Genomic DNA, 15,746 nt, shown 5'->3' with positions numbered 1-15,746 from the left:
GAGTACGGAATCACTGAACTCATTCCACAGCATGAGATTACTATATGTTGTAATATTATTCAATGACTTTGACCTTTTTGTATGACCTTTGTGAGGAGTTTTTGTTTGTTTCACTTCTGGGTTTATTGCTCAGTATACAGACAGGGTCGTTTTGAGGTGGGATCTCCTTATAGTTAATGGTGGCTTCCTCACGGAACATCATGCAGAAGGTCCATCATACGCTATCCAGAGATTAGTGTTGTGCCAAGGAAACAATCATGACACCACAGGCTGGTCAGTAATATCAGCTTCCTGAGAAACTCAAACTACCCTGCTGGAAAGGGACCAAACCACACACCTTAGAATTTTTACCTAACATTAATTCAGTCATATTCTTTACCTACTGAAATCTCTTGAGGATAAAGCACCTTTAAATCAATAACAAAAAATCCGTACAGGTCCAAAAATTTTAACAACTGTCTGAGTAAATCATTGAAAAGCTTATTTATTCGGAAAAGATTTTTGTAGAAAAGAAGTTTATCAAATATATATATTAGGTTGGTAGATAACAGGTGTCTGTTAACTGACTTGTGTGTATGTATTGGTATAGAACAGCTATAGACATTGTAGAAATCCTGTGCTGTATTGTTATATAAATTACATTAGAGATTGAAATATATATACCAAGTGCAATAAGTGTTTATCATAATGGTTTAGGTTTGTCTGTAGGAATGTGTACATATCAACTGTCTATGACATTACCCAGTTATAATGTACTTGTATTGTAGGGATTGAAAGGTATTGCAGAGAAAAGTGTGCATCTATTTCTGTTTACTTGTTATTTGGAATAACAGTAATTAGGTAAATTAGAAAGTGTATTACATTTGAAAAGTACCCTTTAGAATCCTTCATATTTGCGTAAGAAGATACATGATATCAGTTTTTTTCTATCATTTTTCAGATGGAACTGTTAACTTTCATTGTGTCAACATTAAGTTCTTTCTTGTTGATATAATAAACATATGAATTTCATTTTATATAGTCATGAGTTAACTGTAAAAGGAAATCTGATGCAGAATAAACATGTAATCAGTTTTGCTTGGAACCTTATTTTTATCGGAAATGTGTTTATATTTGTTTGGCAAAGTGTGATTTAAAGGACAACTGTAAATGCCCACTTATTTATTATAATGCCATAATTGTAGTGATATGACTGTTCCATCACAAGGATCACTCTATGAAAAGCATAGGTTTTTATTTGTTCAAGTAGTGTAAATGTTAATATAAAACTGCCTTGATATGGCATTTACATGTGTTATAAATGACAAAGCTTTGCAGTCAGACAATATATTTATATGAATGTGTTTATATTCATCAGCTTGAATTCTTAATGCTGTACCAAGACAGTGTAATTGTTAAAAATTCTTTTCATTCCTAATAATAATTACTTTATCACAATGGGGATGCTGGTCTCCTCAAAACATTACTGTTTCGTTTATACCATGTAAAATTACCAGTATTCAGTGTATGATTAATTGCTCAAATAATATTTTTGGGAGATATGATACAATATTACGGAAATACCTATTTCTGGGGCCTACTAAGCAATATACAGCAGTACATGTAGTAACTATTTCAGTATGAACTGTCCAGAAGGACAGAGAAGTTGAGGGAGAGTGCAAGTACCAAAAGATAGTTCATCTGCTGAAATGTTCAAGTGGAATACATATGTACTTTTAGTCTGTAAACTGAATAACATGATGTTCCTATTTCATATAAGCCGGTTTTCTGTGAAGTTTGAATCAAAAACTGGGCTTCATTCTAATTTCTGTGATTTTAAAGACCATATAGACAGTGGATAATATTGTTTTCCTCTACTACTGGTATTGATTTCCAAAGTTTTGTACCAGTTTTACCCGTGATCAGCATAGAGGGCAGGAGTAAGAGTATATCAAGTGTCAGACTATAATCTGGTAACTGCAGGGTATCACCTAATCACTAAGAAATACACTGTGCAGTGAGAAAAATGTGATTTGTTAACTACATCACACCTCTTCCTTAGCATCATCATCATCATCCCAATTTTGCCACAGAATCATAAGTTTAGATCATATGTTTGGTATATCTTTATTGTGTGGATAATTGAAGCTGCACTAGACTTTCAAACTGATGAAAAAAATCCTGTATTTTGAAGTTTCCAACTTAAGTACATGTATTTACAATTACATATATAGATATGCTTATTTCACAAAGTATAGTTGTATATGTAGAGGCCCTCCCGAGTTTTCCACAAAAACAGTATCTAGTGACATTTGTGTATTAGATATCACATAGGAGACTTGTCAGATATTCACACCTACACAGGTATACCTGTGAAGTATTAATCCCTACATACCATCCAAGCCATCATGCATAATCATCAAATTAACACTGGCAAAGTGTGATACTGAAGTTGTACATTGGCTCAGAAATCAACTAACTTGTTTAGTGTAATGATAATTGTAGTTCTAAATTTCTGGGATTGCTGTTCAAAATTTGAAAGCCTTGATGTATATGTTGTTTTTACACTCGTGTGTAATGCAAATCATCACATAATTGTGAAGTGTAACATACATTGTCATTCTAGTGTAACTATGGGTGCCTGCATATACCAGGATTTCAAAAAAGAACTCATATAATCACATTGATTGAATTTAAATAGGAAATGATTACTCCCATCTTCTGTTTGAATAGCAAAGGATTGACACCTTTTTATCAGTATTGTTTCATCTGGATTAATGATTGTTGTTAAAGATCCTGGTGCTGGTTGAAATCCCTCGTAGATTTCTCCTCGGGGTGTGTCAGGTTTTGAACAGTATAGACCAGTTTGTTATGATTGTTAGTAGTTCACATGGTGATAGGGATTTTCATTAGTGTTTCATACCAAGAGAGATATATTTCCTGTATATCTGTAGTTACTAGTGATGTAATCATATGTGACAACAAATGACTGTTTAAAAATGTTGTATTGTTTGTATATAGGATAGAGAGAATGAAGTATTGTACTTCTATATGACACATATTGTTTGTATATTTAGAAGTGTACATGTGTCACGAATAATGAACTAAAGTAGCAAACATGATCTATATGTTGGTGTTGTTATTCTTTAACCTAGATTTTGGAGGGAATAGAGTTTTCCCCCTATGTATCCTCAGACTTTCATAACTTGCAATCTGGTCTATTTTCAAATGATTCATAAGATTGTTATAGGTCAGTTAAAGAAAATCCTTCTGACTGCGACCTGGAAAATTTATGTTTCTTTGAGAAACTAGAATTTTTTTTAAATAACTTCGGCAGGCAGTTTCTTGATATTGTTAAAACATGGATTCAACTTAAAAGGGTACACTTTTAAACATATCAGTGCTGAGCAGGGAGCGTAAATAACCATGCAATTTTACTAAATTTGGTTCTGTATGATATGGAATGTTTGTGGTTAAATTTCAATTACCCTATTCACATAATTCTTTCATCTGAAGTCATCATTACTATTTATTAGCACACAATATGATGTGCAATCCAAATTGCCACGCATCTGTGGTCCATCATCTATCTGTCAGTCCTTAAAATAATTCTTTATCTCAATTTCCTCTTAAGTACAGAATTGATCTTTTTTCAGAATTCATATGTAGGTTCTTTTTGGTCCCTAGTTGTACCCTTTTGAGTTTAGGATTGATCAGAAAAACAAAATGGCTGACAGAAATCATCTGGGATTTTGACAGGAATAGTTTGTTATTGCTTTTTCTTGAATTTTACAAAAATTTCACAAAATTTGAAAAACTTATATGTAGGATTCCCTTGATCCTTGATTTTGGGCCTGTCATTTCATATTTGACAGTTGAAGATTATTCTTGCCTCTTTCTTGAAAATGATTTCAAAATTCATATACTTAAGAAGAAATGAAAGGAAAGAAGGGAAAAGATAAAACTTTTAAAGAACAAACGAAGATAAACAATGGTGTGAAGATCCCTCTGGAATCCCATTTTATTTAATCACCTAAAGCCATGAAAATTGAACATCTTCACAAGCATTCCATTTTAAACAGCACAGTATATCACAGCCTTGGCAAATGCCCCGAAAAAAGTCTCCTTCACAAAGGTGGCAACTATAAGAAAAGAAAGACGATAAAGAGATCACATGATGCCTTTATCCTACCCCACCAAACAGAAATATCTACACTTCCAGTGAGGGTAAGATAGAGGTATCTTGCATGACAGTCTGCACGTACAGGAAGTGACATTTCAGGTTTTTGAAATTGCTAATGACCTCATTTTTATGACATGCTGGGGTCATTGATGTAATTAACAATTGTCATCCAGGCCTAATGATTATACCATTATAATGTTGCATGTTTATTTATTTGCTTATTTATTTTTAAGGGGGAAAAAGGGGTAGAAAAAAGTGGAGGAGATACCTGACAGTCTAACCTTCAGCAAAGACAAGAATCTACTCCTCAGGTAGAGATTTCTCTGTCCTATGCTCCAACTAGAGTAAGTTCTTATAAGTCTTATTATACAAGGGGAACAGTAGGCAATTTTTAGCATTTACCTGGAGGACTTAAATGAACACAAGCAAGCACTTTACAAAAATCTCTAGTGTTGTAGCAAGTTTTAAATAAAATTACAAATGTAGTTAAATTACAAATTCATCTTGAAAGTATAACCCAACAATTAATATACCAGGTATTATAGTCCTCTAGAAAGTAGGGAAATTTATTGCAACATTTTAATCAATTAAATAATTTCTTTGAGTCCTTTTTCTGGAATTTCCTTTATCACATACTTATACGAATTAGAAACAATATTATAACAACAGCTTAGGCATTAATAATTAAAAATATTAATGCAGGAAATGCCAAGTCCTCGCTCATCAACAAACATCAGAATCAAAGGGCCATAACTCTCTGAAGGGTATGACAGGAGAACCGATTCCAGCCAATACAATTGCTTTAATTCGATAAGATTCAATCAAGGAAATACATGGAACATTGGTATCATAACAGAATTAACAAAAGAATGTCAGCAACTCTTTAATTTTCACTACTCCCATTCATATTAATAAGTATCAAATAAGTAAATTTGCAGGAAAAGTCAGATGTGATAATTAACCTTTTAAGCTTCAATGACGACTACCCTGATATGAACTGGTGTAGAATTGGTGTTCATTATAAAATTATAAGGTAATTTGTAGTCATCACAAAATGGTCATACCATAACTGGACGATGACTTCTTGAACACCAAACTAAAGCTAAGCTGTTTCTATCTTTCGTAAATAACATCACTATTTTTTCAGCAGGGTTTATCAGCCCATAGAGAGCTATGGTCATTTTGAGGTAAGTTTTCTTGTAGTAGCTTGTTGCCACCTCACTGAACAACATGCAGGTGGACCATTACACAATATTCAAAGTAACTGGGGTAAAGTGTTTTCAGGACCACCTCTTACACTGCATTCAGTAGAGATTGGGTTTTTCATATGTTGTATTGTTGCTTTCATGACAATTTCACAATAATATTCTACAGTATCTTGCAAACATATTGGCTCAATTAATGTCAAAGCATTTTAAACAGTTTAGTATATGAATGGATTGGTAAACCATCTATAAAGTATTTGTAATGAAAACAACAAATAGAAACTTATGGATCTTATTACACCTTAATTCAATGCTTTGGAAGTACAACAAATATAGTGAAAAAATACTGCTTAAATGCATCAAGTCCTCTAATACAGTTAATTGAATGTATCATAAACATGATTTCTGTGATGTTGAAAACCAAGAAAGAATAAATAGTCAATAATTGGTTACTTTAGGAATTTCTTGGCATTGTCATTTCTCATCCGTCATCCTTCAAAATACTGAATAAGGTAGCAACACTTCTAAGTTTGTGATCATTTGAAGGCACTTTCAGATTCAGTCTAGAGTTTAAGAAACTATTTCTTGATCAATGTCACATCATTGTAGTGTTCTACTCCTTCAGTTGACTCGACTTGCTTGCAGCTGAGATGATAGTACATCAAACAGCTGTTTCATATTGGCTGGATTATTGAAGAAGTATGCAAACATCTTTCTCTCTCTATGAAGGAGGGGATCATTCCTCAGCGTCTGAAATTTAAATACTCATATCTTAAAGTATTGACACATTTGCCAAGTTAATGGAAATTATTTTGACAAAATGATGATTGTTTGCTAGTCTTCCATCATGTTTCAACCACTTTGACCAATCAGATGTATTGTACTTTGAAACAGAACTCAATAATAAAAAATTCATGTAACATCTATGTTAGACCTTTTTCTCAATTTCTGCTTTAAATTACATTTACATTAAAGTGATATTTTTTGGTGAAATATTTTTCATTCTTGGTTGTCTCAACTACCTGTTTCTTAATCTCCAATTCCTTGACCACATCTTTGATGGACTTTTCCAGTCTTTTTATCAAGTTGTCGAGTGTGGTTAGAGAGTCCAACAATTGTCTAGGTATCAGTGTTGGCTGACCACTTGTGGTACTTGAACCAGCATACACCAGATCCAGACAGGCCATCAGATTACTCTCTCTGCAATAATTATCATCTTTTTAAATGGATATTCCAGTCAAGTCAGCAATCAACAGGAGGACTTCGACAATAAAGAAATTGTATATAGGGTTAATATCAGATAGAATGCAAATTTATCATAACTTGAATTAAATAATTTCTCATGGTGGTTCCTGGTCCTTGACCAGTTGTCAACCTATGTGTTGATATTTAACTAAAAGATTCCTAATTGGTTTAAAGCAATCACTTTTCAAATCACAGAATATATATGTAGTAGAAAATTGTATAAGTTGCTGTAGATAATGAATAACAATACCAATTTAACATCTGATAAATGGATTAAATGGATGAGATCTAAACTGTCCCTAAGACTGCCTGCAACATAAGAGTGCCGTTGGAACAAAAATGTGTCCTGACAATTTGACAGCTGACTTATTTTGTCCATTCACCAAAAAGGGAACTGTTGTCAAGACTCAGTCATTTGCATAACTTTGGTTTTCAAAAGCTCTAAAAAGTTGTCAGTCATTGTCTCATTGAGTCATATTAAACAAAATATAACAATACAACAGAAATGAGATCCAATGTCTGAGTGTCCTGGATTTAGTGAAGGTCGGTATTCTTCTGTAGACGGATTCCTGATTAAATACAGGGTGCATATCAGGATAATTATGGAAGTAAACAGACCAGATGACCAGACAACATCTGATGAAATACAGGGTTTGTATCAGGATAATTATGGAAGTAAACAGACCAGATGACCAGACAACATCTGATGAAATAAAGGGTCCATATCAGGGTAATTATGGAAGTAAACAGACCAGATGACCAGACAACATCTGATGAAATACACGGTCCATATCAGGGTAATTATGGAAGTAAACAAACTAGATGACCGGACAACATCTGATGAAATAAAGGGTCCGGGTCAGGATAATTATGGAAGTAAACAGACTAGATGACCAGACAACATCTGGTGAAATAAAGGGTCCATATCAGGGTAATTATGGAAGTAAACAGACCAGATGACCAGACAACATCTGGTGAAATAAAGGGTCCATATCAGGGTAATTATGGAAGTAAACAGACCAGATGACCAGACAACATCTGATGAAATACAGGGTCCATATCAGGGTAATTATGGAAGTAAACAAACCAGATGACCCGACAACATCTGATGAAATAAAGGGTCCGGGTCAGGATAATTATGGAAGTAAACAGACCAGATGACCAGACAACATCTGATGAAATACAGGGTTTGTATCAGGATAATTATGGAAGTAAACAGACCAGATGACCAGACAACATCTGATGAAATAAAGGGTTCGTATCAGGATAATTATGGAAGTAAACAGACTAGATGACCAGACAACATCTGGTGAAATAAAGGGTCCATATCAGGGTAATTATGGAAGTAAACAAACCAGATGACCGGACAACATCTGATGAAATAAAGGGTCCGGGTCAGGATAATTATGGAAGTAAACAGACCAGATGACCAGACAACATCTGTCAGAAGATCTCAACTGGATTTATTGGCAGTTGACATGTTTCGATATACTAGGTATATCGTCATCAGGTTCTGATGGACAGTGTGATACTTACAATAAGTCTAGTCTGTTTTCATGTCGGACTGCTGTAGACATCAGTGTGTGTTGGGCTGCATCACTTTCACACTTCAGTCGATGCGCTCCTTCAACCAGCCCATTAAAGGTTAGGAACAGTTGATCACTTCCTTTATCACCCTTGTCAACTGAAAATGTGAGTATGTCATAACTAACCTCTCATAATTACATCAATTCCAAACAGAACTTTTATTGTACCTAAGTCTAAAGAATTGGCCAAGAACAACAATAGAACTAATGTGAGAGTACCCAAATTGTGACATTTTAAATCTATATTTTCCAAATTTCTGAAGATTAATGTATAAATTGTTGCTAGTTTACCAACCAGACTCCCATTTTCTGGCATGAGGAAATTCTTTGTACATGTAAGTATATTTTGAAAAGGCTTTATCGAGACTTCTAAAAGGTTGCAAGGATGAATAGTTTCAAAATTGAGAAAAAAAAATCAGTCACACAAGTCAAAAATATCTCGTAAAAGCCTTGAAAGGAGAGGAAAAGCCACCATACCCTCTAAAACATTTACTTACCTAACATATGGTGAAGCCGTGATGTAAATTTGTCTCTGGAGTCCACTGTTCCTCGCTCATACTTTGACACACTCAGGGATGGTTCCTCCATCATTGACTGAAACATCAACAAGTTTATATGATACGTTTGTTGGGTTTATCTCCCCATGAATAGAAAGGGTTATTTGGTGGATGGTCTCTTTGGTGGCTACCTCATGGAACAACATAAGGGAGACCTGTTCCACACCATCCGCAGTAATTAGAGTAAAGTAGCTTTCCAATGTACACAACCATGCCAGCAATGACCGGTCCGTTTCTCAGTTTAAAAGATACAATTATATAAATTTTTCAACACTTCTGTAGCAGAATACTTTGATTTCTTACAAAATGTATATACAGAGTATTTGATAATAGTTCTGATAGTAAACAGAAATGAAGTTGCGAGTTATTTTGTTTAACATTCTTCCACAAACCCCTTACTACATAACATGTGCTTTCTAAATTAATTCAATATTTTCATCAATATTAATTTGACAATACAATACTACTGACAAGCTTATTTACCATTCGACTAGACCAAGAGTGTAATTGTAACTGTAGTTGCTGTCGGATGGCTGTCAGCAAGCGATGTGTGTCACGGTGACCTTGAGTCTCCACCTCAAATGCCATTGTTAAGAACTCATTTCTTGACCGCTGTCTGACCAGCTCACTGATAACCTGAAGTCACATGACATACAATCTGATATTTATAAATAAAATACAATACTCTTTCCTGACAAGATCTTTGGGTCCAAATCAAGGCCGTATTCCTTACTGTAGTTATTGCTTACTTTTCCCAATCTCAGAATTGCTAAAATCTTTAAATATGGTATTTTGATGTGGACATAAAATCCAGCAGTCCATGTTCCAATTTTGCCCCTAATACAGCAGTCCATGTTTCACATTTCCCTCACTACTTTCCATTTTGCCATACCAGGTACAAACAAGAATATGAGTGAAAATGATGAATGCTCCTGAAAACAACTACCAGTATATTGGATACAGAATTTGACAGGGGCCATAATTCTGTAATTGAGAAGATTCAAGCCCTGAATTTGGTACATTGCACATCCTCTTAGTAAGACAAATGTTCACATCAAGTTTCTTTATCCTAGTTAGTTATGCTCCATGCACAAAAAATTAAATAAAGGCCAATAACTCTGTAAAAAAAGGGTTGCAGACCCTCAGTTTCAAACACTGCCAAGACAAATGCGTACATTAAGTTTCACTTTCCCAGGTGAAATGAAAGCAAACTTAGGCTCTGGGCATGAAGTTTTAGCAAAGGGCACAATGTCTGTAATTAAGAGCTTGCGGACCCTGAATTTGGTACACTGTTTATCATCTTAGTAAGACCAATGTATACATCAAGTTTCATGGTCTGTACTTGACCGTAGACAAAGTGAAGCTTCGGAGACTAACGGAAAGATGGACAGAACAGCAACTACATGCTCCCCTGAAAAATTGACAGGAGCATAAAAATTGCTAATTTCTGCCAGGTGGCAAATTCCCAAATTGGTCAGGAAAACCAATGCAAAAATCTAAAAAATAAAAATTGTTAGACTTCAAATCTGGATACTTGTATGCATATATGAAATAGACTTTAATTCCAATAGGTCAGTAAAGACCAATGCTAAGTTTCAACTCTCAATGCCCATGTAAATCTGGGAATATACTTAATAGCAATATTCATCAAAGCAGTGATATATAAGGTTACGCAGAGCATTTAAAATGTTTTATTGCATGCCCACATGTGACCATTTGTATTTAGTATAAAAAAACAACAAAAAGTATAATTGCATATATCATTCCCTCATCCTTCACACCTATACTAGAAGATAATACACAAGTATACACAACTGGTTTATTCATAATCTATCCGTTAAACCTAGTCCCAGTATCAATTAGCAGTAAGTTTATCTAAAACTTTCTGTAGACTTACCTGATCCTGGTTGCATACAAAGTAGTCTTGCCGACTCAGCTTCAGGTTGTAGTCTCCTGTCAGTATCCTTGCTACCTGGGAGGATGTGCTCTCCATGATAAGGGAGGGAATGTCAGTCTCTCGTAGCTTGTAAAGGTCTCGATTAACCTGACTCACATTTTCATGTCTCTCCTGACACTGCTTACTGGAATAGAAACAGAACCATAAAATATGTAGACTAGAAGACATGTACCCACTACTCCTACGCAAACTAGAATTTGATCAGGTGTAGAACCTGATGTTATGATACATCTACATCAAGTAACTCAATACAGTCTGCAAAACTAGAAAATCATACCGCTTAAACTTCTGAAATATATCCATTGGCTAAATGCCATACAATGCATCATCAATGCCATATCAAACAGGACACATTACTCATCAATCAGTAGGAATTATTCAGAAATTCTGTCAAAAGTTTTGAACTAAAAATTAACCAAAGCCATAACATTGTATATCATGGGGAATACAACCTCATTTAATTACCCATCTATCGATCAATATGACAAGAAGTTCTTGCATACAAAATTAGGAAATGGTATGTGATATGGTATTTAAGACATCTACTTTATACCAACAAATTGACAAGCCATGAAAGGGTATCTATGGTAAACAACCTGTGTCTCAGAAAGATAATATGTAATGCAAAATTATAGTTGTTTAATAGCAATAATAGGGCTGGAATACATGTTTGTCAACTTCTTATTGTAGTAAATCGTGCATTGCATGGTTCAATGAAATATAAAATAATTTATATTCATTGTAAACTTCATTATCATTCATCCCCAATAATGAAATAATATTACATTTATTGGTATTTTACTGAGCAGCACCAGATAACGGTGAGCTTATTCATACCTTTATTCAAGCAAAGTAACCAAGAGCACAGCATTATCATGCAAGTATTATGTATGTTTGGACCAATATTTGGTAAAACTGTCATTGAACTATCATAACTACTATCTAGCATTTCTGATATAATCACCATGAATATGAATGTGAGGAGGGGTGTGTCTCTTACTTTATATCCTGTATGTTGGTTCCAAACTGTCCAGCTTGGATTGAATGTAGTAAATTCTCTGCACATTTTAGACACTGACTTGCTACTGTGTTCTTCATTAAGGCATCAATTCTTTTAGACTCACTCTTGGGATACCTGTCATGTATCGAAGTCTTTATAAAATGAGATGTATTTTAATCATTTGATCATTCAGCACACAAGTAATGGGACCTGATGTGCAAAGTATTGGACAAGAACATATTTAACTTTAACATGAAGTTTTTATAGCAACTACATTTTAGAAATATCCAGATTCTCAAATCTAATTTTTCAATTGCCAAAAAAGCTATATTTACTCTGGCCAAAACAAATAAATTTCTTACTGGACTTTAAATGTCCTTGATAAAAGAGGGTCATGAAAAAGATCTGTAATTTTAGAAACTCCAGCCAAGTTTGAGGAAATTTGTACGAAGATTTTCTGGTAACTTCATTTCTGTAAAAGCTCCAGTAACTTACAGATCCTGTATCCTTGCAAGCTCTTTACATTCACTGAGGTTGACTTCTTGTCGCTCCCCACGGATGAGCAAACTGTCTGGATCACTGATTTCCAAGATCTGGTATCGTGAGACCTCTTCTTCTTCACCAGCTATCTCAGATATACCCTGTATAGACATCACATCTTGTATACTTATTCTAACACAGTGGTCTGTCTTTAGCAAGACACTGATTACAAAACCATAATTTTTTAAATTCTGTCATTATAATCCTAACTTGCCTCCTTTTTCTTGAACCTTGTGAAAATTACTCTTAAAAACTTGTTAATAAGTGGATGTCAAAGTTAAGCCTATCTTGAAGTCTGTAGTTTCTTACATAAACTTAAGTGCATTTGCTTTACATACACTGTGTCTTATTTTTTGAGTTTTTAGGGAATTCTTGAGACCATTATGATATTACTGTCCATTTTATAAGTTAGAATGTTTAATGTTTATTGAATAATCCAGAAAGATATCCTTCTTCATATAATCTTAAATTATGTAATGTACGGGAGGAGATACCAGCAACTTCATTCAAAGAAAGTCAACTGTATATTCTAGTATCTTTGAACAATTATCTCTATACCTCAAAGAACTGTTTCTTTGTGAAAGCTGTCAGTTCCTGTGAAAATTTCTCCTCTGCATTTGCATATTCACCAAGTGATATCTGGGACAGGAAATTGGGCGAGTTATTTCCATTGTCAGACTTGTACAGGTTGTGAAGATCCTCAACAGACCGGACCAAGTTTTCCACATTGGCATTCATCTGGACATGAAGTACATTATTTAAAGTTCAATTATACTTCATTTGTTAAGATGCTGGGTATTTTTATATCTTTAATCATATAATTACAATCAAGTGACAGTAAATTACAAAATAAGAAATATTAGTATCAATCATCTTAAAGGACTGTAGTTTCAAGGTATATAAATCCATACATATCTATGACATTAAGTTAGAAATAAAGACACTTACATAAAAAAAATCTACTATTCTGAAATATTCTTAAACTTCCATTAACACATACATACATACCAGTATACTTACGTATAAATAAGTACAGCCAAGTCTGCCTTTAAGACCACACAATTACAATAACTACCTGTTTATAATGGCTACTGGTCCGAGTACAAATGTAATGAAATTCACATTAACTGAAGCCACTATATAAAGATTACATTTCTCACCTCCCTTGAATGGTTTTTATAGACAGGTTCAAGAGTATAAATACCTGTGTGCTGTCCGTTCGGCATTGCTCCTTACAGTGTTTAAACTGAGATTTGACTTTGGCCTCTGTGCTCTTGACCTTGGACAATCGATGACTAAGACTTGTCTGATGTAAACTGATGATGCAAAATACTGGTTATAAATGATTACTTGCTCTTCATAGATAGATATCAACTTTAATATGCAAAAGTTAGAGAGTAATTAATTCAAATTCTGGATAAAATTGTAATGAATTTGAAGAATCTGTTCAACACAACTATGGCTAGATATTATTCAAAATGTGGATGACGTATAAGTATGAGGACTCTCCTGTGTGTGGACACATTTTAGTGTTATATATGTCTCGTCTTGATCAACAAAATGTTTGCATCAGTTAAAAAAATCAAGGGAAAAATATTCAAAATCATATGTACTAAATAAGCAGCTGGTGTACATATGATAATTTTTTTTATCATACTCACCTCAGCTTATTCCTCTTTTGAATTAGAACCTGCTTTCTCTTCTTCTTTATCCTAAGGTCATGCTCAGTCTGATTAATGGCCTTTCTATAGGTAGGCAAAAAATATTTGGGATTAATTTCAAAATTACGACAGTAGGATGGGAAGGTGTTATACTTTAGTATTAATGTAACATATCCAAATTTCACCAAATAAGAAATGAAAACCAGCAACCGTTTTGAAACATTTTTCAAGTTTTCATCAAGTGTGTGTTCACTGATCAATACCCATTTTAGCAGTGCAAACTCATAAAATGATGCATTTCTTCCCTATGAGTCTTATGATTAAGTCAGATCAAACAAGAATCTCTTCTGAATTCATATCCAATCTATTCAGGTTCATTTCGCTTTGGTAGGAGTTTTATAAGCAGTTTTTTATGTAGATTGTTTGTGCTTTGGATTTCACAAAAGCCAAGTTCATATGACGATACTGTCCATCACTCTGAAATGTAATAACCAGGACAGGGCACAATGACACCCATCTGGACTGCATCATACTGACAATAGGCTAACCAGTCCTTACTTTTAACTCATTTAAAGTTTGATTTCATGTAATTAGTTGAAAGTACTAATTCTATAAACTTTGATAAAAATGTTGGGGCATGGCTGGTTACTGACCTGAGCTGGTCATCAGTGAGATTATCCTCCTCGCCGACAGTGACAGATCGTAAAGCTTCCTCCAGCTGACTTCCTTGTAAAATACCCTCCTCTGAATCTCTAAGCTTCTCATACCTGCATGAGTAATCAAATTTCAGTGACACATCAATGCAGATTTCAGAGTGGATGGTAAGTCTTTCCTAAATTTGTCAATACTAAATGATATATCATTTTTATGAAGACTTAGTATATGCTGCATCAATCTGGTAACAATCCTGCCCTGATATAACTGTTCAGTACATTTTCAAGCTAATGATACATCTTTAAACCCATTCCAACTTTGACTAAGAATATTTTAAGCATTGACCACTTGTTCTTTTCATCTGGTGAATCATACTTTGATGTCCTTAATTACAGATTATAAGTTGCAATTCATTTTCCTACATATATGACATATATATAACATGTCATATAGAGACCAACAATTTGGATTTAGTACAATGCACATGTATACATAAATATGTAAGCTTCAATACAATAAAAAATAAATTAAAATCTACACAAAATTTATGAACATGCTGACAGTAATTTATTAGTAATTTCCTGAACAAAAATCAGACTTACTCCTGAATATCTTTGGGATGAAGTACATTGGTGTTGCCTACGTTATTACAAAACCAGTCCAGAAATGGCGCTACCCCATCCCCCTCAAACATCCACTCAAAGCTTTGGGGGTCCAGGCTCTCAGCCTTGGGGTAGCCAAGTTGAATCAGTGTATCCACAAACTGTCGTCCACTCATGATTTTGTCTTAAAGGTGTTCATAACTGGACTTTTCTGAAAGTATATCACCAAAGTTTCTAAGATTAATGAAACTAATTTAGAATATGCCTGAAATGTTGCAGTAAAGATCCTAGCAATCTCTGAAATATTTTACTCATTAGGAACCTATAACAGATCCGTTTGCTCTTGCACTGACCTATTTTCATAGTGTGTTACAGAAGTTTGGAAGTCTAACACTGTGCCTCCATGGTAAAATGTTTTCTGTCAAATGGTCAGTAAATACCACTAACCTCAGTCCCCGATTTGACCGGTAGATTCCGGTTATATTACTATTTAAACAACTTTGCTGGATCACAAAAATGCTCTTTTATATGGAGATCCTAAGATTACATTAAACATTTGACGTTGAAGTTGATTTAC

General features: G+C 34.2%; 1 protein-coding gene across 1 annotated transcript; it reads right to left on the bottom strand.

Annotated features, from left to right (window-relative positions):
• Nucleotides 1-3,993: 3,993 nt before the first annotated feature.
• LOC132560070 (HAUS augmin-like complex subunit 3) lies at nucleotides 3,994-15,716 on the bottom strand. The gene is made up of 14 exons (XM_060224723.1): nucleotides 15,617-15,716; nucleotides 15,170-15,380; nucleotides 14,567-14,680; nucleotides 13,914-13,997; nucleotides 13,457-13,568; nucleotides 12,811-12,990; nucleotides 12,208-12,353; nucleotides 11,713-11,847; nucleotides 10,653-10,836; nucleotides 9,239-9,391; nucleotides 8,696-8,792; nucleotides 8,149-8,296; nucleotides 6,390-6,567; nucleotides 3,994-6,117 (listed from the first exon to the last, which is right to left on the bottom strand). The coding sequence occupies exons 2-14, from the start codon at nucleotides 15,343-15,345 to the stop codon at nucleotides 5,989-5,991; spliced, it is 1,836 nt and encodes a 611-aa protein (XP_060080706.1). The 5' UTR covers nucleotides 15,346-15,380; nucleotides 15,617-15,716; the 3' UTR covers nucleotides 3,994-5,988.
• Between the last annotated feature and the right edge of the window lie 30 nt (nucleotides 15,717-15,746).

Source organism: Ylistrum balloti, unplaced genomic scaffold (genome assembly GCF_031769215.1).
Source record: "Ylistrum balloti isolate Yb309-2 unplaced genomic scaffold, AGI_CSIRO_Ybal_v1 Utg371012, whole genome shotgun sequence".
In the NCBI taxonomy this organism is placed as follows: domain Eukaryota; kingdom Metazoa; phylum Mollusca; class Bivalvia; order Pectinida; family Pectinidae; genus Ylistrum; species Ylistrum balloti.
This window is presented reverse-complemented; position numbering and strand designations above follow the sequence as displayed.

What these genes read in the sequence shown, in the direction of transcription:
- LOC132560070 (XM_060224723.1), bottom strand. Translation starts at nt 15,345, where the DNA reads ATGAGTGGACGACAGTTTGTGGATACACTGATTCAACTTGGCTACCCC. An exon ending in CATCCCAAAGATATTCAGGA is followed by an intron (nt 14,681 to 15,169) that starts GTAAGTCTGATT and finishes TTACTCATGCAG; the next exon opens with GTATGAGAAGCTTAGAGATT. An exon ending in CTTGCAAGGATACAGGATCT is followed by an intron (nt 11,848 to 12,207) that starts GTAAGTTACTGG and finishes GATACATGACAG; the next exon opens with GTATCCCAAGAGTGAGTCTA.